This window comes from Taeniopygia guttata, chromosome 2 (assembly GCF_048771995.1).
Source record: "Taeniopygia guttata chromosome 2, bTaeGut7.mat, whole genome shotgun sequence".
Classification (NCBI taxonomy): Eukaryota; Metazoa; Chordata; class Aves; order Passeriformes; family Estrildidae; genus Taeniopygia; species Taeniopygia guttata.
The window spans coordinates 59,532,984-59,557,592 of record NC_133026.1 but is presented as its reverse complement, the minus strand read 5'-3'; the positions used below and the strand labels follow the sequence as shown (position 1 = coordinate 59,557,592).

General features: G+C 38.3%; 1 protein-coding gene across 1 annotated transcript in view; it reads right to left on the bottom strand.

The window, feature by feature from the left end:
• Window positions 1–4,219: 4,219 nt before the first annotated feature.
• Window positions 4,220–24,609, bottom strand: part of MC4R (melanocortin 4 receptor) — a 40,168-nt gene continuing 19,778 nt past the window's right edge. The window contains exon 2 of the mRNA XM_072924069.1: window positions 4,220–4,544. Within this exon, the coding sequence (XP_072780170.1) occupies window positions 4,514–4,544 (31 nt within the window). The 3' untranslated portion in view covers window positions 4,220–4,513. The remainder of the gene's footprint in view (window positions 4,545–24,609) is intronic.

Here is a 24,609-nt window from a genome sequence, read left to right as displayed (position 1 = left end):
TTCCCTTGTAAAAATTCAACCTTAGAGCCATGAAAATCCCCAGAGCTCATTTGTGTCTTTTTATTATGCAGTCATTTAATACAATGCTTGTTTTTCTTCAAAGTATCACTTATAAGCAATTACTAATCTTGTTTTTGGAAGTCTTACTAGATAGGAGAAAATGCAGTTTTCTGGGTGTATCTCAAACACCATCTGATTTAATTTTTCTTATACACCACTTCACAAGTTAGCAAAGAGTTGACTCCTTTCCTTGTAGATCAGTACTAACAAACAATTCTCCACATTTTCTACTCTAAGTTTAAAATCTTAAAAAAACCCTAATAACAAAACAGGAAACCCAGGCAGGCAGCAAACAGCCTTGGAGGCAGAAACTGGTCTGAAATTTAAAGTGTCATGGAGTAGTTATCCAGACTCTGATGTGGAAAATCATACAGCACCACCTTGTGAACTTTCCCTAAAAATGCTCTTAAAAGGACTGATACAGCTGACAGCACAGACTTACAGCATGACTAGGAATGCCAGTTTCCATGAAAGCTTTGAAGTTTGGATTCAGAATGCATATTCCAGATGAAAGCATCTTTTAAAAGCAGTAAAAAATATTCAAGTAGTACAGAAATAATAAAGAATTAATGAACTTTGGGACAGTTACCTGTAAGTATATTGAATAGGTAAATAAATACCGTTACCAAAGTCCCTCACAACATTATATGCCAGTAGTTCTTCTAAACAATAGCCAGATCTTTGAAACTTCTGTATTTCTGCCCTCCAGGGAATGGGGCAACTCTACAGCAGTAGAGCCACTCACAGCATCAACAGCCAGTTCTGAATAAAATGAAAAAGCCTTTCTGACAGCTTTTGCTACTTCAGTCCAAGAGCAAATGCATCTGTTTTGGAGACAATAAAAAAATCAAATGTGTAGCCACTGCATCGCTCACTCACAGAGAGTGCTGTAACCAAAACGTTTTTGCAGAACTCCACTTATGGTAAAGGTATCACCAGGGAAGAAAACACTGTCAACAGCTCCAGCTGTTCTATTTGAAGGGCTCATCTATTACCTGTAAGAAAATCAGTGGGCCAAAAATAAGAATTGAAAACTTCCATGCCTTCTCTGACGTTTTTATGGCCAAGAGGCTTTACTCATTATTTTCCTCACCAAAATCACAACAGGGTAAGTGAAACACTAACTTCACTAAGAGGGAACAAAAATTAATTTGAGTTCCCCACATTCATGTGACAGCAAACTTTGAAGATTCTTATTAAGAAATAAAAAAAAACCCAAAAAACCCAAAGAAAACCAAAACAAAAAAAAAAACCCCAAAACAAAACAAAAAACCTAAACCAAACCTGAGACAACAAGGATACTACCAGAGCTCACCCTAGATCAGGGGTGGATCCGTGTGGTGGAAAAGTCTCTCCTCCAACCTGTGCTTTCAAAGAAAAGCTCAGTAAGCCTTCAGTCATTCGGTCTCAAGGTAGTTTATTGCAAGTTATCTAAAAGATATCTAAAAGATTTTCTTCTTGAGCTGCTGTGGTTTGCTCAGCAGCTCAGGCAGAGGCACACACACACACCCTGACATCCTTTCTGACTCCCATCTTCTTCATCTCTCCCCCTGACCAGGGATGGTGCTATCTTTTATATGGTACATTACGTGTTAAGTGTTTATAGTTTTTTCCCCAATGCTTATTACCAATATTAAATGATGCCTTTCTACTCTAAACCAATCTGTGAGTGCCAACATCACCAAGAACATGGACGTAAGGAAGAAGAGAGAGGGAGGACAGGGCAGGCCCAAATCCCTCCATCTTAAAACTTCTGACCCCATGTACAAGACCTAAAACCCCCCTGTACAGCACTCAAAAATTCTTCCCTTTACTTTGTGACTACTTCTACTATAATATCTAAACTTTTGTGACTTCTTGTTCTTCCTGCAAGGTTGGTAAATCATTCCATGGTTCAAATCCAATATCAGAGCTGTTTCCAGCTGCCTGCCAGGGTCTCAAATGCTTCTGACCTGGGCCTGGAACATCCAAAAATGTCTGAGGGACATTTTGAGTTCCAACAGGATATTTTTGTTTCTCTCTTAAAACAGAAGTCTGCTATTTTTCCACTTTTTCCTTTATACATTTTATTTCAGTGTTTCAGTCTGATTTTGCACTGTTACTTTAAAAAAGATAAGTGACCATAATTGCATATTATATGTCAGGGAAGATTTTAGCAATGTTTTGTAACAGTATAATTCAACACTCTTTATCTTTGCAGAAATAGTAGGTCTCTCACAACCTAGAACTACGTTTGCCTCGAGTCTTCTGTTTTGCGAATTACAGTTCACAGTTAATTCCTCAAGTAACTGTCTTCCAGAATTTTATTTTTATTTCAGTAAAACCCACTCTTGTGTCTCCTTTGTCCACGTGCTGCAGTGATTTCTATTTTCTGTAAATTAGTAACTTTTCATGACATACAACACCAAATCCTTCACTAAAGTCTGCACGAATTGCAATCATCTCAGTTCCTTTGCCAGCAAAATAGGGGGTTTTTACTAAACAAACGGATAGCGTGCAAAGATTTGTGATGAACTCCTGCTCGTTTTTAATCTGTTCTTTGTCATTAATTACTCTTAAGTACATAATTTTCTTTTAATCTTCTTGAGCTATTAAGGTCAGATTGAGAGGCCCACAGATGAGGAGAAATGCCATTGTCACCTGGCACAGTGCACCTTGGAGCGAGGGATGCATTTAGAAGTTGTCAGACATAGAGGGTGCTGTTGCACTGAACATCCAGCAGTGATCTTTGTGCCGCTCTGAAACCATGCATTATCTTTTTACTGGGTCTTATGGCTAAAACTCAGAATATCTACTGTCATTTACTAAATAACAATTAAAAATACTACTAAAAATCACTTCATTAAAAAAAAACTTCATTCCTTTATTCTTTTAAGAGTGAAGATGGCATCTTCATAGTTTTAGTAGTAATCCGTTATCTAGTTGATAAACTTGCAAGAAAAACATTCATTTCAGTGCCTAACACCAGCTGTAATTTTTAAGCATAATAATAATGATAAGATCAACTCATATTGTAACAGTCTAACAGAGACTTTTTATTGGCCTCTTTTTTTAACCATGAAGCATCAAGAACAAATTTGTCATTTTCTGTTTCTCTGGCAGAAGTCAGTGCTATTAATATTTCCCTCAAAGTAGGAAAAGTGTCAGTTTAATAGATGGGTGACATCAAGAAAGGAAACACTTTAAAAATATTTGTCTATTTCTATTGGATATAATTTTATGTACAGCATCTAATTATAACTTGAGGATTTCAATAGGCACGTTATTACTTTCAGGCTGTCTTGCTCAGGTTGCTGATACATTCCTTCACTATCAGTATCTGGGCAAAGAGATAAAAAATTAGTTAATCAGCCTCTGTGAGCAAAGGACTTCTCTCTTTCTGTACATTGTAGGTTGAAGATGGCTTAAAAAGTCCAAGCACCTGTGCAATAGTTAGAAGCCTCAGATTTTGGAAATTTTTTTCTTCAAGGCAGAGGAGAAGAGGGAAGTAGTAGGTTCCTCTTGCTTCTCTATCTCCTGCCCAAGTAACATGGTTGTGAAGAAGGATTTGAAATATACAGCTAGTATATCTTAAAGGTTAAAAATTGTGTAGAAAATCAAAACTCATTTGTATACACATCCTTTGCTACTCCCACTCCTAATTATTTTTGGTTTGGCTTTATGACAGTCAGGTAGGAACAGGTGCTGTCTGAACACTAGACTGGCAAAATTGAAAATCCAATCTTCATATTATTAATGGATTTAATTTCTTTTTACTAAATAACAAAATATTCTGTCTCACATATAAACATTCTCTTTATTTCCCCAAAGAAAAAAAATATGTTGCCATCCCCAGAGCAATGAAAGCTTGTGTTGTCTTTATGATGTTTTACAAATTTTATCTGATCCTTGTTTTCTGTTGCAGACTTGCAGCACATACATGAGTTCAAAAGAGGTCAGGACTCTGCACTACAATGCTCACAGCTCTTCTCTCAGGAACTCTAGTGCAATGATGAGAGCACCGAGAACATTGTAGCTAGATAAGTTGTCACTCTGCTGGGCTATATTGATTTGCCCCCTTGGTAGAGATTTTTCCAGGAAAATATGCATTTGTGCATTGTGGTCTGGTTTCATTTGTTTGGTTGGTTGTTTTGTTGTTGTTTGGGTTTGGTTGGTTGATTGATTTTTTAAGTTAAATAAATTGTATACAAAACACAGAACAAAACCACTTTTTAAACTGCAGTTTTATATTCTTTTCTGTACTGGTGTATATATAAAGGAACAACAGAGAGCCCTGACTGACCAATGGTAAGAAAAATTTATATATCAGCTACAGCAGTCCCTGGGGAACCATTGTTGTCACATTTTCTGAAAGGAAACAGGAATAGAGCTTTCCTACCACAAATTTAGATCACAAGCTCTGTGGGACATGAACTTCACCTGTTTGAGTCTCCATCCCCTTGCATCACATGTCTCAATGATGATAGAAATCCTTTTCAAATGCACTGTAAAAAAAGAATTAACACAAGAGATTCAGTTCAGTGGATTCAGTACCATCACAGTTGTAATACACATACAGAGCCTAAATTGGCACAAATACAGTGTGAAAACCCAAAATCAAATTTTGAAAGCATTACAACCTCAATTGTTTAATTGGACCAGCATGTGGTAAAAGAAAAAGCAAAGGATATGTATGGCAAATACAACTTCACCACTGGAGTCAGAAAGACAGCAATTTCTATCATGAGATTGTGAAGTATGCATTTTGATGTCTGGTTGCTGGGAATTAGGAAAAGTTAAAGATGACTCAGCTGCAGAGAGCTAGTTGATTATTAGTTTATATGAGGTCAGCTGAAATAATGAACTGTAAGATCTGAAAACTGACATTTGTCCATCAAGTCAAAGGACCAATTTTAAGCATACTAAAAGAACCCAAATGGCTGTACAGATGACAACTCAGTAATCATTTGTAACTGGAGAACAGCAGCTCAACACACTGAGATAAGCAATTACAACCTTACAGGTGCTTTAATTACAATAAGCTGACTCACTAGCACGATGCATTCTCATCTAAACCAAATCAGAAAAAAAAGGCTGGGCTAATAAAAGGTGCTCTGAAGTTTAGCCAAAGGCTTTGAATCATGGCAGGGCTGTTATCCTGCAGGTATTCCTGTGACAGAACATAGACTCCAAGTAACTCCACTTCTAACCATCTCTTCACCAATACATAACTTTACTACAGACAGTGATCTGAGAGCAAGTCATTCCAAGTGGAATACTCTTTTGGAGCCCAGTCTGACCTGTGCTGGAGAGCCACATCATCAGCTTGTCTCTAACTCTATGTCAAGACAGGTCTACTGTTCCAACCATCTGAGCTGGAACAACAGCAAGCCTTGCTTGACATTCTGTTCCCATTTCAAGCAGTCTCCCAGACTGTCAGTCTCTCCCTAACCTTCTGTCTGATTATTGCCTTTTGACCCTGGCTTTGGTGAATAATCAGGTTTTCACTGATGTGTCTGATGTCCTGTTTTGTTTGAAGTGATAGACCTTGCCAGCACTTCAACGTTCCATGGAATTTCTTTAGTGCCTTCTGACTGATCTACCTGCATTGCACATAGCCTGCAATCATTACCCAGCTCCCTGTAATTTGTAGCTGAGATATGATCAGTTTCCTTTCATGGTTCTATTGTCTTTTACTTAATTGCAATACAATTTTTCATGTTTATGCCAGCTATAATTGTGGAATTAAATCAAAACACAAATATAACTGTCACTTGTGATAAAATATTTTAAATTACTAATAGAAACCTACAAAGAAGAAGCACTAAAAGAGCATTTTTCCTACTCCCTGATTCCCACATTTTGGGATTTGACAAGAAAAAGAATGGTAGTTGGTCTGTCTATGTCCTTGAGAAACTGAAAAGGTAAGGTATTTGGAATAATATCTGTGGAGAGTTTTGATTTGTTATTACATTGCTATGGAAACAAAAACAGGCCTAATTTTAAGCACATCTTCCCATCTTCTGCTTCTTTTCCCAGCTCTTTGAAATGTATTATACGGTGCTTCTGACCAAACAATTCCAGTAACTCAAAGAAACACTTCAAAAGTAGTTTATGAAATTGAAATGGGAGGTCATATTTAATCACTAGATTTCAAGAATAAGAAAAAATGTGAATTAATGACTTAAACACAAAAGGAGACACACTGCACTTCAGAGGACATTCAGCACACAAAACAATTGCCACATTGCTGAAACTAGAATATTTGCTACTGTAAAATACAGGTATTTCTAAAAATTAGGGTGGGTAAGTATGAGAACAGGTTGTGGCATGAGCTTTAGCATTACTTGAAATCCTTTTATTCAAAGAGTGGCTTTGTAAGACAGGCAGTACATAGCATAGTGACAAGGTGATCAGCCCACAATGGAGGAAAATTTTATACTGGCTCTATAAATAAGATTTCTAAGGTTTATTATTAGCTGTCAAATTTTCTGAAATGTTTTATAAAAACTACCAACGACAGCATGAAAGAACTCACTATGCCTGCTTAGAAATAGCAGACTGTTTCCTCAGCCCTTATCCCCTGCAGCAATAGAAGAGTTTGACATCAGTGTTCTAACAAAATGCAAGAGAGCATGTTACTAAAAAAAAAGAAAACAACCAAACTTAAACCAAGCAAACAAAAACAACAAGAAAGAAAGAAAAAAAAAAAAAAACAAAAAACTTCCTACTTGTTTGCTGAAGAGCAGAAGCATAGAGAGGGTCTATTTTTCTCTGAGACAGTATCACCACGAGCTTGTGCTGAGAGAGCACATCAGACCCCACTGGAATAGATTGCTTCCCAGTACAAAGGGCTATGACTGCTACTGCTTCTCCCAAGAGCTGCAGTTCTCTTGCCAGAGTGTATAAATTTCATACCCCAGCAAATCCAGAACTGTTCCTTGACTTAGCGTAGCATGTTTGACTTAGCATAGAACTTTAGCAGCTGTAAAATGAGATACTTTTGTTTTCCATCACTGAAGGACAGCTCAGCAAAGGTACCTGGAAATAATCCCCTGTGTTAAATGCCTTCCACCAGCTATAAGTTTTCTTTAACTGAATAAGTCTTACGTGAAAAGGCAAGAAAAGGAAACATAATTCCCCAGGTTAAGCCCTCCAGTAATTTTTATTCTGGGTGCAGAAGCTGGTTTGGATAAAAGAAAAAGAGGAGAAACATCAAAAGTAAAAAAGAACAGGAAAGCAAGGATAAGAGGAGAGCCTGCAAGCCAATCATAGAAGAAAAAAAAGACAGTCCTGGCTTCAAAACTGGTACCAACAGCTTTACATCACCAGCAACAGATACCAGCTGATGCGAGTATGGCTCTGTCACTCAGAACTCCTCATCTTTCTTCCTAGCAAGTCAGTGTGGGGAGGGAGGGTTTGCTAGGGAGAGGGTTTATCAGGAAGGTTATTGTGCTCGTGGTGTCCTGATATAGTTTTACTGAACAGCCATCTCCCTGTGAGCCTGGGTGGACACACAGCTGGTGGCAGCAACCCAGGTGGGGTCCTTACCTGGGGCAGAACGAACTTGTGAGAGTTTCTGCAGTCTGTTTCACCTTGGGAGTTTCACCACCCAAGGCCCACCTGCTTGCCTCAGCTGTGTTGCAGATTCTACTAAGAAGGAAGAGGAAGGGCCAAAAAGACTGTCAAATCCCATGGTGCTTTCAGCTGATCCTTCTCCACACATTTGTACCAGGGCAGCACTTACTAATGGATTTCAATTGACAACTGAAACAGCAGCTGCCAAGCAGCCCTAACTATGCATTTGGCATTGCCTGGTAATTGGTAAATTGGCTGAATCTGTTAAATGTGTAAATAGGTTGTCATTGTGCTACACTTGCAGAGCAAGCTGTAACCACTCAAGTTCTTAGGAAATTTGCCTGCCTGTCTGCTTCCATGCCTGCCCTATTCTCTGGTTGCCCTTGCTTCTCCCAGAAAGAATCAGAGCAAACAGGTAAACCCTACAATATTTGTTGATGAGAGAACACACAACATTTTTTTAAGTCACACAGTTTTTTTGACTATCAGGCCTTTTAATGCAAACAGAGGAAATTCAGCAACCTGTGTTGTCATCCTTCTTGCCTCCTCCCCCCACCCCACCCATAATGGTCAAGGAAACCCAGAAATATCAAATGTCATGCTGCAGTTTTATTTACAGTACTGTCATGTGCGCTAGGATGAGCAGCTAGAAGTCTTCACAGACAAGTGCTCTTCACATCAGCCTTTGTAAGTCTGACCCTTTCCTTATAAATAATGCTAAGGAATCCCACACTTCAAAGTATATCTGTACACCTAGAAGCATTCTCTTTTTTCCTGCTCTGTCAGCTCTGACACTAGAGAAGTTTACTTCCAGCACTACAAATTTTCCTTCCTGTCTGCAAGAGAACCCTAACTATGCTTATATCCACAAACAAGCAGAAAGTGAGCTTGCCATATATGAGGCTATTTATTTCCCCAGCAGCGATCACAGAAGGCAGGGAAGGCCCCTCAGTGAGTCTCTCTCTCATTGCAGTCATCAGACAAGCAGGTACTGTGTGGGCTCACAGGAGGAGACACAGCACAGTGCACAGATAGTTATGGAAATGAAACACCTGCCAAAGGTTTCGCCTTGCTGTCAGCACTGGCAAGAAAAAGCATAAGCATAATTAGATTTTCAGTGGCACAGGCTAGTTAGATCTCGAGCTACCATACTCCTTGAGCAGAAAGGGCATCAGGTTGTAACAATGTCAGCACCCAGTAGGGTGTGAAGTGCAAAACTGTGTTTTTAATGATCGGGTAGGAGCAGGGGATGGATATGCAAGTCATGAATATTGCCAAATGCTCGTGACATCTTTCCAATGTGGTGGAGAAATATTTACAGCAGAATTAACTCACAAGGTTTTTGTGAAATGAAATCTGCCACTAAGTATTGGCAAGTATTCTCTGCAGTTTCAAAGGATCTGGTGAGGTCATAGAGGCAGGGGGAATGGGCTTTCCTTAGTCCCTGGTATCAGGATTGCCTCATTCCTCCCTGCAGACCTGATTTCACCACAGGGCTGCCCCCCAGGCTACTGCCAAGGTGCAGGATGCTTTGCTGAGGTGCACTATAGCTCGGGATGTGACCTGCTGATTTTCTGTTTGCCACAGGAGCTGCAGCTGTACCTACAGCTTTTGTCTAAAAGGGTGTTTGTTCATCAGCAGAGGGGCCCACACTCCAGGTCCCCATTGCTGCAGGTCTGGCTTCTTTCAAGTGGAAGTGAGTGGAGAAGGAGAGCACAGAATGTGCCAACCTCTCTTTCTGGCTGTTGGTCTCCAAGTTTATATAGCTGTCCTATCAACTACATTTCATTAGAGCACCATGTGACAAAGAATAACTTTTATTTTGTATCTGACATGAAACAGACACTACAATCTTCATTTGAATGGGAAAGGATGCCAATTTCTGTTCTTTGGAAATGTTACAAAAGCCTCTATTACTTTCATATCGTGAATAGAATAGTACAGACTTTTAAACCACTTTCATTGGATTTTACACTGTTAAAACCAAGGCATTGTCACACCATTTTCCCTAAGTATTTGAAGAGCTAGCTTTGATTGAGATAAGAATTCACAGTAGTGTATTTTTGCCACTTACTTCTAAACATACATAATAAGAAGCAAGACTAATTGCTTGCAAAAACAAATAAATGCTTCAATAGAAAAACTGCATAAAGCCTGAGATCTAACTGCTTAGTACTCGACCATTCATTCACTAGTCACCACAAAGTGTAAAACAAGCATTCTTTTGGTGGTTTAACTGTATTTCTCTTCAAAAGTCTTTTAAAATTTGGTGGAAGTGCAATTTCCTTATTACGTATTTTCTCACTGTCATTTTCTCTAGGCAACAGAGAAAGGTGGAGAAAATATAGATAAAGTGATCTGACTGCTGGCAAAGTGCTCTTGCAGAGAAAGCTAAACAGGTTGTTCTTCTAAAATTTGTCAAAGAGAAACCAAAAAGCAATTTTAAGTATTCGTTACATAATTCTACAGTAAGAAAATGCAAAAGAATTTAGAATACTAAAAAATTGTAAGTTCTTCAGTGTAGTGTAGAAGAAGTACAAGTAATAAATAGATTTTGATATAATTTAATAAAATGAATTTTCAGTGAAGCTGATGAATAATTTTCTTACAGGACAAATCAAACAGTGCATTAACAAGAGCAGCAGATCTATAATCTCTTGGTATATCCACATCAGATGATATGCCTTTTTTGGAAGCCATTTAGCCAAACAAGTTGTTTTGCTGAGTAAATTACAGTTAGGACCCAAAATTCTCAGGAAGATAGTACCTATTATCTGTTTTTGTATGAAATGAGCCCAAAGACCAGGCAGCTCAGACCCTACTGATTTTATTTCTTTTTGTGTGACCCAGTTATGGGGGAACCTACTGAACTAAGCAGGTTCCTGTGTCCTGGCTCTTAACAAGCAGCTCAGAGATAAAACTTTCCCTCTTACACAAGACAGTGTTTGTGTCTGTCAGAAACATGCCGAGATTTTTCCACTACAGTGAGCTCCAGCCTGTTCTTTGAGGATAACTCCCTATCTGTGGGACCAAAGGGACAGAGCAGGTAATCAAGTAAGTATTTAAATATAAACATTCATGCAGAGCAAAGGAGTCAGATGGCAATTAGTCCCCCCTGAGCTCAAATTTCTGGGTTCCACACTAAGGTTAACTTTGAGCTAGTAATCCATTTCAAGTTTAAATTAATACTCAGAGAGAGGTGGACCCATCAACAGTACCTACTTTATTTAGAAGAAATCCAATGCATCCTCCAGCTGGTGGCCTCTAGGAAGTTTTATTGCGTGTCTCGCTCTGAGGTTTTACTACTGGGGATGTAAGATAGGTTGGAGAAGGACAGAAATATCTGTTAAATTTATCACAAAATTACTTTTGATTAAAAATTTCTATAACACAGAGGGCTTCTTTTTCTATGAAGAAAAGCAGAAAAAAAATATTTTCAAAAGAATTTTCTTGAAAGTCAGAGAAGGGTCTCCATTAGCTAAGGTTATGTGAAGCTGTATGGTCATATATAGCTATGGTTCCTATGATTTTTTGCATTCATGGCTATATTGTTTTCAGCAAGATGATGAAAACTCAATAAATAAATTGTATTTATATTTACACATCTTTTTTATTGGTTATAACCACCAGTTCATGTGAATTCTTATGAATTCACATGAATCTTTATGAATGATAAAAATGAGGACATCCTAGGTATCAGAAACTACCTTCTCTAGGCAGATATCTGAGTTTCTCCTCAAAAAATTTGATTTCATCACACTAAGACTTTCACAGATTCCCAGTTAAAGTTCTAACAAGAAAAAGAAAGCAGTGATCTAAAGCTAAAACTCAAATGTGGGGAACATCCCCACTACCCCTTTTCATTTTCTGGCTGGTTTTGCCCCCCAGATCTACTGTGTGAATAATTTTCCTTATTGATATGGGTCAGCCCAAATATGTTTTTTATTTTCTCTGGGTGTGGAAGCTGGGAGAGCAGGGTTCACTGCCCAGCAGGACATGTTTTTTATTGCTGGTCCTGCCTGCGGTGAAGCAAAGACCGCATATTTATAGCTATACATTATTTTCTGGCAATATCTGTGTCTTTTTCAACATCATTGTGTTATTAAAGCTCACCAAGAGTTTTTAGTCAGTGCAAGTGCTGTAGTCTCGCTGGTAGAAATGGGAAATTGGCCTAAAGTCCCTGAATTACTTATTTTATTAATCTAGGCATGTAGAACCAGTTTCAAAACCCAGACACAAAGGAGACTCTCTTTTGGACTCAGTAAATCCAAATCAGACATTGCAGGGTCAGTTCTGACTCATAACATTTTCTAGATGTTTCCATTCCTCTAACCAATCCAGTATTTTAATTTTTTCCATCTCAGTTTGGGGAAAATAAGAGCCAGTGAAGATGCTGAAAACAGTTTTGGAGTGGAAATTCTAGATACTTAAACAGCTCTTGCAACTTGAATTATTTTGCCATGTGCTCCATGGTCCAACATCATGTTTGAAAGGGTATTTATTCTGAGTGCCATTTGTACCCAAATGAAACAGAAAGCAGAAAATTGATTTAAATGAGATCAAAGTTGATAAAACTGGGAACATTAATTCTACAGAAAAGACAGGCATGATATTAGTGCAGAAGTATATAAAAGAGGTGGTTAGCTACAGATGATGTCCCCTGCAATTAGTTACTGCAGGCAGAACAAAGCCATGAAGTGAAGTTCCTGCAGTTATTGCTGAAGTTAAACATTAGGCAGGGAACTGTACCTATCAAAAACCAGTGGGGCTGCCAAGTCTAATTGCAGACCTGTAAGAATTGAAGATATTTTTAGTTGGGCCAGACATCCAAAGATAGATGATGAATAAGGAAATAAACATCCCTCCTCCACCACTTACATACAAAAGAGGAGGAAAGAACAAATTATCTGTTTGCAACTTAAGAATGGCAGAGTCAAGGAAAGACGCGGAAAACAAAAATCTTTCCACTAAATGAGAAAAAACTCCCAGACAAACAACAAATCTCCCCCAATCCACTTGTATAAGTAAATTGCTTTTCTAGAGCAACAAGGACGAGAGAGAAAAGAGAGATAAGACATTACTCATGTTGTTCACTGAAAAGTTATCATAGTTTAGGAACAGCACTGCTCAGTGTAGTGCTCCCACTGAGACTTTCCAAACCATGTGTTGCTCCCTCTCTCCTCACTGCACACAGGGTTGAAAACAAAGGAACAGACAGTACCTGTGCCTCTGCCTCAGCCTCTGAATACACAGCAGGACTTGCTATAAGCCAGGACTTGCTGCAGTTGCAGAGATCCCACTAGCTGAGACCTTCCCAGAACTGGGGGGTAACTCATGACCAAGACCTGCACAGTTAACTTTTAGCAACTCTTATGTTTTTTTCAGGTTGCTGGGAGCAGCACCTAATATCCTCAGAATTTTATAGCTTTCAGCAATATGAGTTCAGTCTAGTGTTCATTATTATCAGGTAAAAATGTCTTTTGCTATGTTTAGGAGCAGAGGAACTGAAAGAGTACTGCATCACTAATGATATTCTCTAACATCTTTGCACTGTTTTACTTACACTTTTTCATCAGCTAAGCAAGTTACATTGTAAGTTTAATAGTGTGGTTTTGTGAGTTTGGGGGTTTTTTTCTGTTGCAAACAGATTGTTTAAAACCATTATGCTTCTGTTTTCCAGTCTTAACCTATCGGTGGACTTTTCATAGCCATTTGTTCCTGTGGTGACATTGTCCATCAGTTAAATTATAACCTGATGTTTAGTCTCATTTATTTTCACAATCATATCCCCTTTTAGCTCTCAATATACTATCTAAGCCAAAGCACTCTAAGCTTCCCCTAAAAAATGGGTTCATTGTTTCTCGTAGTCCTTCTCACAGTTGAATAAAAAATGTTATTTACAAATGAGGTGAGAGCAGAGCTATGTATATTGATGTCTATTACCCTTCTTCTACCAGAAATACTTCTTTTGATGTATTTTAGGATTATACTGGCATTTTTCATGTCTTTGCTATTTGGCCAATGAGTCATGAAGGCCATACACCCAGATATTTTCCAATTCAGGTGCTTGTAGCTAAGTTCTTTACAGTTTATAAGGAGGTTTAATTCACAAACCTTCTGATTGTATACTTCTGGTCTGAGCCAATTTTCAGTCTACTCCTTCCCTAATCAGTACCTCGGCACTCTCACATGTAGACTATACTTCTTTGGCACCAGGACATGCCTTGGTCACCACTTTGGACCAGAGCAATATGAATCCTTTATGTCGTGTCCTTGAAAGACAACTGATTTATACTCTAAAAAACATACATGAACTCTTCACTCAGTAGTCCAGATTCCTCAATTTTTTGTCTCTTCCCTTGGTTTCTGTCAAAAATTGATTTGAAATTCTGTCTCCCTGATCACATCTATATCCTAGTCAGATGTTGAACTATCACTAGGAATGTGAGTTTTTAAAAAAAGTCTGGCAAATCTATGATTGCATCTTCATGTGCATAATTTTAAGCCTTCTGTATAATAACACCAAACAGAAGTTTTGTTGCTCTGTTCTACCCTCTTCTACCTCATTGTAGCCCTCTCCTACTTTTAAATGGACCTCTCATAGTCTACCTGTGAAAATAAAATCATGGTTATTAAATAATCTACTGAAAACTGAATGATAATGTACTCTTCAATGGCAGGGTTAGACATGCAGACACCTTCAGCAAAGTCCTGGATGGTCAGTCCTTGATAGAGCAACTCTCCTGACAGGTGTGTTCCTAGAGACAGAGATTTTCTGAGAAGAGCTGTGGAGGACAGGGACATCATCTCTGCAGAGAGAATGAAACGGGGGAAATATACCAACAAAAACAGTGGCAGGAAGGCAGAAGTGGATTTCAGGATGTTCAAGGTAGAGATGTCAAGAACCATAATCTCTCTGGACTTCAAGTGTTTCAGTGCATGTTCAGAAACATATTTAATTTTACTTTCAGCCACTAATCAGAAATATCAGCAATTTTTCTTTTCTTCTTTATGATTTCTGCTGGTCTGGGGACCCTCAACATCAAATGCATTCTAAATATATAAAAATATATAAAAAGCCCAACACTGCAGCATGCACCCATCGGTCACAGTGTTGTGGGAATGAGTCACAGACATGTCATCTCTGATACCTTGATAAAAAAAAAGTCAAATCAATAGATTGTATTAAACCACCCCATGTCACCACACACATGAGAAAAGCAAACCCTGTTATTGGTTTCACAGCCCCCTAAGCTGTGAAACAAAACCTATGGAAAATGGTTGTCACTTTTTGTCATTTGTTTAACAAAATCCCCAAATTAAAATGCTTGTAGGGCTAATGAATGAAGAAAGAGTCGCTGGAAACTGGTGGATCTGCTGAAGGACAAACAATAAGCAACCAAACCTGCTTTGGGTTCTCAGTATCCATAAGGTATCTGTCCTATTTTATACTGTAGGGGAAAGAGAAGGAGAAAAGAAGTAGACACTTGAGGTTTGTCACCCTGAAGACAATCAAAAAGGTGAGTCTTGGCAAGGTAAACCAATTTTCTCTCCCCTCCCCTTCCTGATACTGAAAATACCCCAAACTTATTTTTTCTTATCTATTTAGCCTTAATTGGACTTGTGTAGTTAAAAAAAGAGGTGGGAATTTTTTTAATGTTCTGTATTTTAAAAGCTACTTTACCTGTTGGAAGGAAGTGAGAGAAGGTGTACTAATTTACAAATAATTATCTGATTTGTCCATTCCTAGTACAGAAGATGTTTGGATGCAAGATATTTTCAGGATTACTGGTCAGCACACATCCAATTCATTTTCTCAGTCACTCTGGTACAGGATGAAAGTAAAATTCAAGTAGATAGATAGCGACTCAAGATTAGCCTTTTCGAATTTCATCACAGATTTTCAAATGCCAGCTCATACAATGTAATCACACTTGCTTTGATTCTGGGTAGATTCAACTGCATTGTGCAATAGCCTTTGGGTTTATTTATAAAATGATATTTCTGTTGCAGCTTATTACAATGCATAGACTGTAATAAACCCTTTGCTACAAAACAATATTAGTCTGCAAAGAAGTTCCTCAAATCTGACATGGAAAAAACCTTCCTTTTACTTCTGTAGAGATGTTTTAATCAGCTCAGGGTACCATGATGAGCAAGCCTTTCCAGTGAGACAGTCCAGAATGAGCTGAAGTTTTGTACAGAGATAATGGAAACAACCACAGAATTAATCAAAAAAATGCTCATAATCTTGAGAACCTTTATCCAAGTAAACTAATACAGGCTGGAGTCCATGAGAGTTTCAGGTGTCATACATCACATTGCAAAGTAACAGTGCTGAGATAGTACAGATATAGGATCTGATGCTCTATAAATGGGATGTAAGGCTTCTGCAAAGGTTTAACATTAAGTCAAATGTTGAAAACTCATGGAAAAGTGCTGCTGCTTCAACCACTGTTTCAGAAAATATCCAAGTCAGAGAACATGGAAGATAAGTTTTGTTGGAAATACCTTTTACAAAAAAACTAATACCTGAGATCAGAAAAACAAATTCAGAACAAAAGGAAACAAGAATGTCCTGTTCAGAGAAGAAATAAAGGATGGTAGTGGTTTCAAAAGCAGAACAACTTCAAGAGTGAATAAACCGGGATTTGTTTAGCCTCTCACAGGGGCTGATTGCAAACTGGTTGTATTTTATTGTCTCGTGGTGTAGCTGGTACTTAAAGACTTACTACAGCAGCATGCAATATTTGAAACTTCAATGCCTGTGCAAGCTGAGAAGCTAGATATTATTGCTAGTTACTGGACTTTGGTTTTAAAAAAACATGGAATTTAACTCCTCTGAAAAAATACACTTCAATTTATGGCATTCTGTAGCAATTCCCATAATATAGGCACATCTGATATGACCCTGATATCTCACACCAAAACTGCACCTGAGTGATACAGAGTGAGGTGCTTCTGACTGGAGATCAATTGTACAGGTATTAACTAAACAAAAAATTTAACTCAATAAAAATAACTGAACATAGAGGGGTTTATGACCTCTGTATAGAACGCACAATACAGTATTTTGCTTAGATCTTACCAGGGTCAGCTAAAAGATGAAGGAAAAAAACCTGCTAGGCAGTGATGCCTGAATAAGCACCTAGACTGAAGTGGGAAATGCTGTTAGAAGTGTGCAGACTCTATGTGGAGTTTCAATTAACATGAACACAATTGGTTCAGTCAGAAGTAATAACCAATCAAGCTGCAATGATTGTACACACATGTAGTGTCTCCAGTTGAATCTAAATTCTTGACAGATGTTAATGCTGCAGAGAAAGGTCTGTGCCTGTCTGAGGGAAATGTGGTGGCTGAAAGTGATGGGACAGCTCTTGATTTTATGTGAACCTCACCTCTGAAAGAAACATTCACTGAAGTTCTGAGAGTGGCATAAAATACTCGTATCAAGTTTTATCAAGTGACAGAAACTGCCCTGGCAGTTCCAGCAGCACACATGAGGGCTGAAAAAATATCAGAGCTCTTATTCTCTGCTTCATTGCAGAGCTCCAGTATGACAAAAAATGTCGGGAATTGGGATCAAGTTCAGTCAAACAGGAACATTATAAAATTGTGCATGCCAACAGAAACTCTTTGGGAACATTCAAATAAAGTAAGATACATAAAATTTATGGAGTTGAATTCTGAAAACCAGAAGCAATCAAAAAGTATATGATTTGAGTATTTTCTAACCACTAATGTTCATGTGTCTGTATGGGGTGGGGAGTCATGAGGGAGATCCTGAACTGAGCAATTAAATAAAACTAAAACTAAAAATGAAAATAGAAATAAAAATAAAGTCCAAAATGGCCCAAAATACACATAAAACCATTTTGTTTTGTACTGCAGGAAGTATTTTTAAGCCAAGCAGACATATATTACAGAAGAATAAGACATCACCTTCTAAAGTTCAAGAAGAGGTGAAGGAAACAAGAATGAGTCAACCACTTTGCCCATCAAGGTTTCAGACTAACAACACAATCAGAATGTTCTGGGAAAGGAAAGCCCAAGGGCACGAAGTGACTGGCTGATTATTATTCTGGGTTTATATACTTTATGAAACTCTATTTTTTACTATTGTTCCTCAGAGAAATCTGGAGGTCATTATACCTTCAAGTCCCACTGCTGCATTGTGCAGAGGCTCAGAGTTCACCTTGGCAGCCAGCACAGCCAAGGCAGGGAGCAGCCCAGGCTGAGTGGCTGCACAGCTGCTCCTTATGGCAGCACAGCTCCCACCAGGGCTGGTCTCTGCCTCAGCAGTGATTGCAGACATGAAGAACATTTCCATTGGGGCTATTTGGTTTTCAGAATTACTATAAGCTTTGTTTTCAATTTCTTATGTTAAAACATAAATTCGGGGAGTAACTAGGAAACTTCTTAATTATTCTTTTTATTTCTTCTCCTTTCATTCCACGGTCCCACAATGACCTCTCCCACTTAAGTCAACCACAGCTTGGCTTTGCAACAATAAATTTTCTTCAAAAAGCTTTCAAAGTTTTCACAACCTTGTTGGACATACAAATTAATTCTGCCTTTCTTGTCCCAAAATAAATAGTTCAAAGTGGCCTAACCAAAAAGAAGATAATATTACTACTATTTTGCTCTTTGTCACATCTGTGTCTCCCAACAATACCTCTCCGTGCTCTTAGTAAGATGACCTATGTGTCCTAAATGCCACTGGAGCAACAAAATGACTGAGAATTTTGCACAGCAACACAAGCTGATATGGCATCTTACTATCTAGGTCCTGTCCTGGTTTCTTCTCCTTTGTCCATTGGTGAAATTCCACTTCACACAGTCCCCTAGGAGGAAATTTAAAAAACACTACCCATAATAGAAAACATTTGTTTGCATTTTGTGTGTGCTGCACTGGGAAAAGGACTTTGAATATCAAGCAGCTTGATTCATCCTATTTACTAATGACAGGAATCATCCTGTGTCATAAACCTATAAAACGGGCAAGATGGAAAATAAAAGGTACTGTTAAAAAGGTTTTTATTTATATTCACATCTAAAAGCTTAGTAATGTGTATGAAGAAAACAACTATTTAACTCTTTACTTCAAAGTAAATTATAGAAAAATGTGATGAAACAGGAAAAAAGACACACTGTGAGTAATTTTTCCACAAAGCCAAATCTAATCAATATGAAATTTGGTTTGGGGTGGGGGTGGTGGGGGGGGAAGCCTAAGAAAGCAACATAAATGCATAGAAGGACCACAGATGAGATAGAATTAAGGTTTATCCATTGGAATAAACTGAGAGAAACACCAACAGTGCTCTTATAGTCTCAGACAAAAAATATTTCCCAGAAATCCCTATTAGATCCTGAATTCCCACTTGAAGAAACCAGCACATGTTTCTGTGCATGATCATATGAAACAAAACATAATGTTCAAACTTAAAAAAAAAAAAAAAAAAAAAAAAGTTAGTAGCAAGTAATCATGGAATCATAGAATGGCCTGGGTTGGAAGGTACCTTAAGGAACATCTTGTTCCAACCCTCCTGCCATGGGCAGGGGCACTCTCCACTAGACCAGGCTCCTCAAAGCCTTGTCCAAGTTGGTCTTGGACATTTCCAGGGAAAGGGTATCCACATCTCCCTGGGTAATCTGTTCCTGTGCTTCACCACCTTCATAGTAAACGATTTCTTCCTAATATCTAATTTAAACCCACCCTCTTTATTCCCCCTATCCTCTAGCGACATGCTTTTGTAAAAAGCCCCTCTCCATCTTTCTTGAAGGCTCCCTTCAGGTGCAGGATTGTTGCAATTAGGTCACTATGAAGCCTTCTCTTCTCCAGGCTGAACAAACTCAATTCCCTCAGCCTTTCCTCATACTCCTCCCACATTCAATAGCCTGTCTAGGCTGCATGGAGAAAGTGCCTAGTGGTGCTCATGGGCAGCCAGCCTGGCCTGCCAGACCTTGCAGGGCTTCAAGCAGAGTACTAAATGGAAGGAACCCCAACACCTTAGTTACAGACATGTACCTGCACTGGTCTGCAAGAAGGGGGTGATTTTGTGGACTATATTTATTTCTAATCTGTAACAAAATTTACCTTAATTTCTCTTTAAATTAAAAAAGAAGACCTCTAAAAGGAAATGCTTTGTAAATATCCTTTGTTTTCAGTTCCCATTATAATGAAAAAGACAAGTCCTTTTTTGTATAAACCAAAAGAAAAATATTTCTATATTGATTTTTTAATTTGGCAGGCCAAGCTGAGCTTTTGAATATAGAACTTACTCTGAGAGAATGCAGCAGCAGAATTAACCAAATAGAGCAAAGAACCAAAAACTCAAACCACTTAAGCCCATGAAAAACTGACAGGTAGTTCTATGAATTTAAAAATAATGCATATTTAATTGAAGCATGCAATTAACTGGTTAGGGTTCTATCTCCTCACAAAACACATGTATCTCATTTTTACATGTTAAGAACTTGGGGTTTTTTTAATAACATATTAAAATTATAGGTGGTTTGAATAATTGATCTGTCAAATTCTATACTTGATTTACAAAAGAGTACTTGCAGAATTTATAGTAGGCCAGACTGTTTTGTTGTCTCTGGCTAGAGTCCATACATTCTGAGCAACTCTAATGATCCTTCCTACATAATTCTCAACAGCAGACTTCATGAATCGAAATATGTATTTTTATGGAAAAATAGGTGTTTTAATGTGTAAATGACAAATTGCTATGATTTTAACTGACAGGCAGGAAAAATGATTCCAGGATTTTTTTTTTGTTTTAATTAATCTTTCTTTTTCTGCACACAGTCTTGTGAAACTTAATAATATGATAGAATTAAGTTTGAAATGTTTGAAATGATGTTACAGCAAGATATTAGCATGAAATGATGCTTTTCATAAGAGAGAAAGGCTGATTAATATCTTACATATACTTGCATGGAGACACCAGTTTCTTTTTTATATTTAAGAAGCTATGTAATGTCTCTATAGCCATCATTTTATTTTTTTCAGTAATTCATCATGCTCCTGGCAGGGAGTCTTTCCATCCTATTTAAGAGAATAAATACAACAGATGCCTGAAAAGACATTTAACAATAGGGCAAGACCAGCCTTAAAGCATCTGTAAAAGCCAGACGGGTTTTAGCTACTGTGCAAAGTTGAAGACAAAAGCAAGACTGGATTTTACCTGCCCACTGAAGATAAGCCATGTATATCAACAAATGTGCCATTTCCAGACCCTCACCACATCAAGATGATTAGCTGCCGGAAAGCCAGAGAGGCAATCTGCACTTCCTTTAACCAATTGTATGTGGTTAAAAAACTTGGATATACACATAGATGGATGCTATAGAGGGTCAAGAGCCATGAGAAAAGAGCTCATGACTCTTGTGAGTCAATTTAGCACATTCAAGGACAGCCAGAGGTCACAGCCACTGGAACTTGCTGCTGCATTGTTGGTTCCCACTTTGCGTTTTATGAACGTTTGTGGCTGAAATCGTGCTTCACACTTCATAAGGTCTGAAAAAAGAAAACCTCATCTCTGCAGTCAGGCAGGGCTGAGACAAGCAGGGGCCTGGACTTGCAAAGAGAATCCAGAGAAGTGGTTTCTAGTTGGCAGGCACACAGCTGCCCTTGGAGTCAGGATGGAGGGTCAGAGTAGCAGTGCCCTGGGACAGGACATTGTGACAAGTGAGAGATTGGCTGGAAAGAGAGATTTTAAAGCAGCAGCTCTGCAGTTTCATCTACAAGAAAAAATTAGTCAAAAGGACACGATGTACTCAGAGCTATAATGCAGGGGAAGTAGAAACTCTGAGGGAGGAATGATTTTTGTCTTCTTTTTTATTGCATCCAGGACAAGCCAAACAAAAGGCCTCATTCAGAGAAAGGCAACAGAAGACAATTTAATAATAATCTCTCAGTTTTTCCATTACAAATTAAGTTAGGGTGCTATGCACTTTGAAATACATCAGCTTTTGTTTACACCTAGTAATCCAGGCCAACTCCCATTCTGCGTCACGTCTACTTTTGCTTGTGGTTCTTCCACAGTGGAATTTAGCAGAATATTTCTTAAACAGCTTATATTTTAATAATTCCTATTCTCAACTCAGAAGCATTAGCAAGTCAGGGAGAGGCAGTGGCTGCAGGTATGAATGTTATAGTAAATATTTACTCCTACAGGTTTAATCCCTTGTGTGGAATTTTCAGTTTTGCATTGGATGTGATATGTCATTTCCTCACCTTGATTATTTCTGGGTTTAGTTTTGATAGTTTCCATCCTAGACATGTTTCTGATGCTGGACTGGGCTGAAAAAGAGAGGGACAAAATAGACAATTTTGGCCAAGAATATCTGCATAGAAAAAGTACATTAGATATCCACCAGTGAGATGCTGAAAGAAACATCTTTGGTTCCTAATATTTTTGCTTAGTTGGTTCTAATATGCAGAAGTTCTACCTAGCAGTAAATCTCAATGGACCAAACAAACCATGAGCATCCTGATCACATCTCCTCACTGCTCCTGTGCAGTGTTGGTAGGTATATTGGAAATCTGTAAAGCTGCTCTATCTGGCCCCCAAGGGCACTACTGCCTTTTGGAAATACTCAAGAAAGTAGGCTGGGTTGATTATTATCCACCCTTTCACCAGCAGAAATAAAAAAGAGCACAGGACAGAATAACAGCCTCGATCCATTGATAAATTAGAGACAAAAATTATTCCTGAACAGATTCCTGAATCTACAGTCACAAAACTGTTTACTATAAGACAAGGGTTATCAACCATTAATCATAAAGGTTGGACTCAATGATCTTGAAGGTCTTGTCCAATCTTAATGATTCTATGATTCTATGACAAAGATTTTACATGTCAGGCTCAATCTCATGCCTGCTTCTCATCTAGATGAGAGCAGGCATAAGATTGAGCTCTGGACCTCTGCCAAAACGTTTCATTCTCCCATGCCAATTTTGCATCTCATGTCACAGGTGAGAGCTGGGACATTCAGTAACAGAATATATAAAATACTACTGGGAGCCACCATGACATACCCCTTTTTTGCTTTTTTCTTTTTTTTTTTTTTAAATTAAAAAACTCTTACCTAGTCTTACCCACAATCATGCAACTAGACAGGTTTTATAGCAAAAAATTCTGAAAGAATCAGTAAGTGCTATATTATAATAAAGACCATGGTCTTAGGATAAAGACCATCAGCAGCAGCTGCTCCAGTAAGGAAGACCATCTACTCATAGATAGAGAGGAGCACCAAACTTGTTGCTTTGATAAAAGGAAGAAGCATTCCAGTAGACAAATTAAAGCCAGGAGCACTACTGACAGAAAAAGAACCTAGCAAGTGGGACAGGAATGGTCCTAGAAATCTTTTGAAAAGTAAAGCTGTCTTATCCAACTTACCCACTTCCCAGAAAGTGTCTGTCTGAGAGAGGTGATGCAGAAGAGGCAGTGATTACTTCAGCAGATGCATGAGTGGAGCTTTCAAAGTTTTTAACGTAATAATCATGTCTCACACAAATTGAAGAGAGACATGCACAATGGTGTCAGAAATACCTTCAATGAGTCTAAAATGAGAAATTGCAGCACTACAGAAAAGCAGGAAGCACAAGCATACACAAAGCATCAACATAGAAATTGAAGCCAAAGCTCCAACTAACCCCTCTTCTGTCCCTAGTCTCAAAGAAATATGCTATTTTGGAAGGCCAGAGGCTGTGTGAATGATTCAATATAATGATTTCAAATAAACGAGAGCTAAAATGCTCCACCAGAAATCCAAACAGAAAGAGGTATTTGTTAAGGGTACTCATGATTCCCATATGTCTCTACAAAGTATGCTCAATCTCCTTCTTCAGAGTCTCTCCATAGTAATTTGCCAGTCCTCTCACTTCTCTCTTATGGTCTACATCATTTCAGACATACTAATGCTCATAAAAATGCCTGTCTTGCCATAGCTTCTGGGTGATCAGTGGGAAATGAAGCTTGATTAATGTACTGGTCTCTTTTCATGAGTGTAGACGCAAACAGGAAAATTAAATTATCTTCAGTTTTCCATATAAGTGTGTAAGTATTTAGTTTAAATATTAGTCTTAATCTTTCACCAAAGATGTTCTGATGTCTAGATAAATTTCCTCCCAAACTGCTGTCTCCTATAGTGAATGTATACTTATTTCAGGCTGCTGTAAGACTTGCTGCCTCCAAAACCCTGGTCGCAGCTGGAGGACCTCTAAGGAAGTTCATATGTGTCACAAGGTGTCTCAGAGCAAATACCTCTGTGTCCAAATAGGTACCAGTGCAATACTTTCACAAGGGACCAACCAGCTACTGTACTTTTTCCAAATGGAGCTTTGCCAAGGTATGCTGTTTCAACCCCATATGAAGTAGCCTTAAACCTCCCTGTCTGCTTGTATGTTGTGGCCCACATTTTCAAACAACACTATCCCATTCACAGAATGCAGAGGTGCTCTACTATTTGACTATTATTCTTTGCTGCTCCTCTTTTTATTCTTTTCCCCTCTGGTCTAAAACATGAGTATGAAATCTATAATATCTGTCTAGAAAAAAGTGCTATTACTTTTCTACCAGTTAATAATTAATCCTACCTCCCTTTTTGGTGCTCAGCCAAATACTATATAAAGGCAGGTCTTGGTGAGAAATGGTACAAATATTGTGGCTTGCCATTTAGCACTCATTTTTGGGGTGGGCATTAGCACACTGAGCAGAACAGAGACACAGTTTTTGGTGACACAGACATTTGTTTGCCAAATGGCAGTGATGTTCAAAAAGACGACATGGAATTATAGATTTGTTTGGGTTGGAAAACACCTCCATGATCATCAAGTCCATCTGTTAGCCTAACACTGCCAGATCTACCACTAAACCTTGTCCCTAAGGACCATATTTGCCCATCTCTGAAATATCTTCAGAGGTGGTGATTCCACCACCCTGGGCAGCCTGTTTCAATAATTGACAACCCTTTCCATAA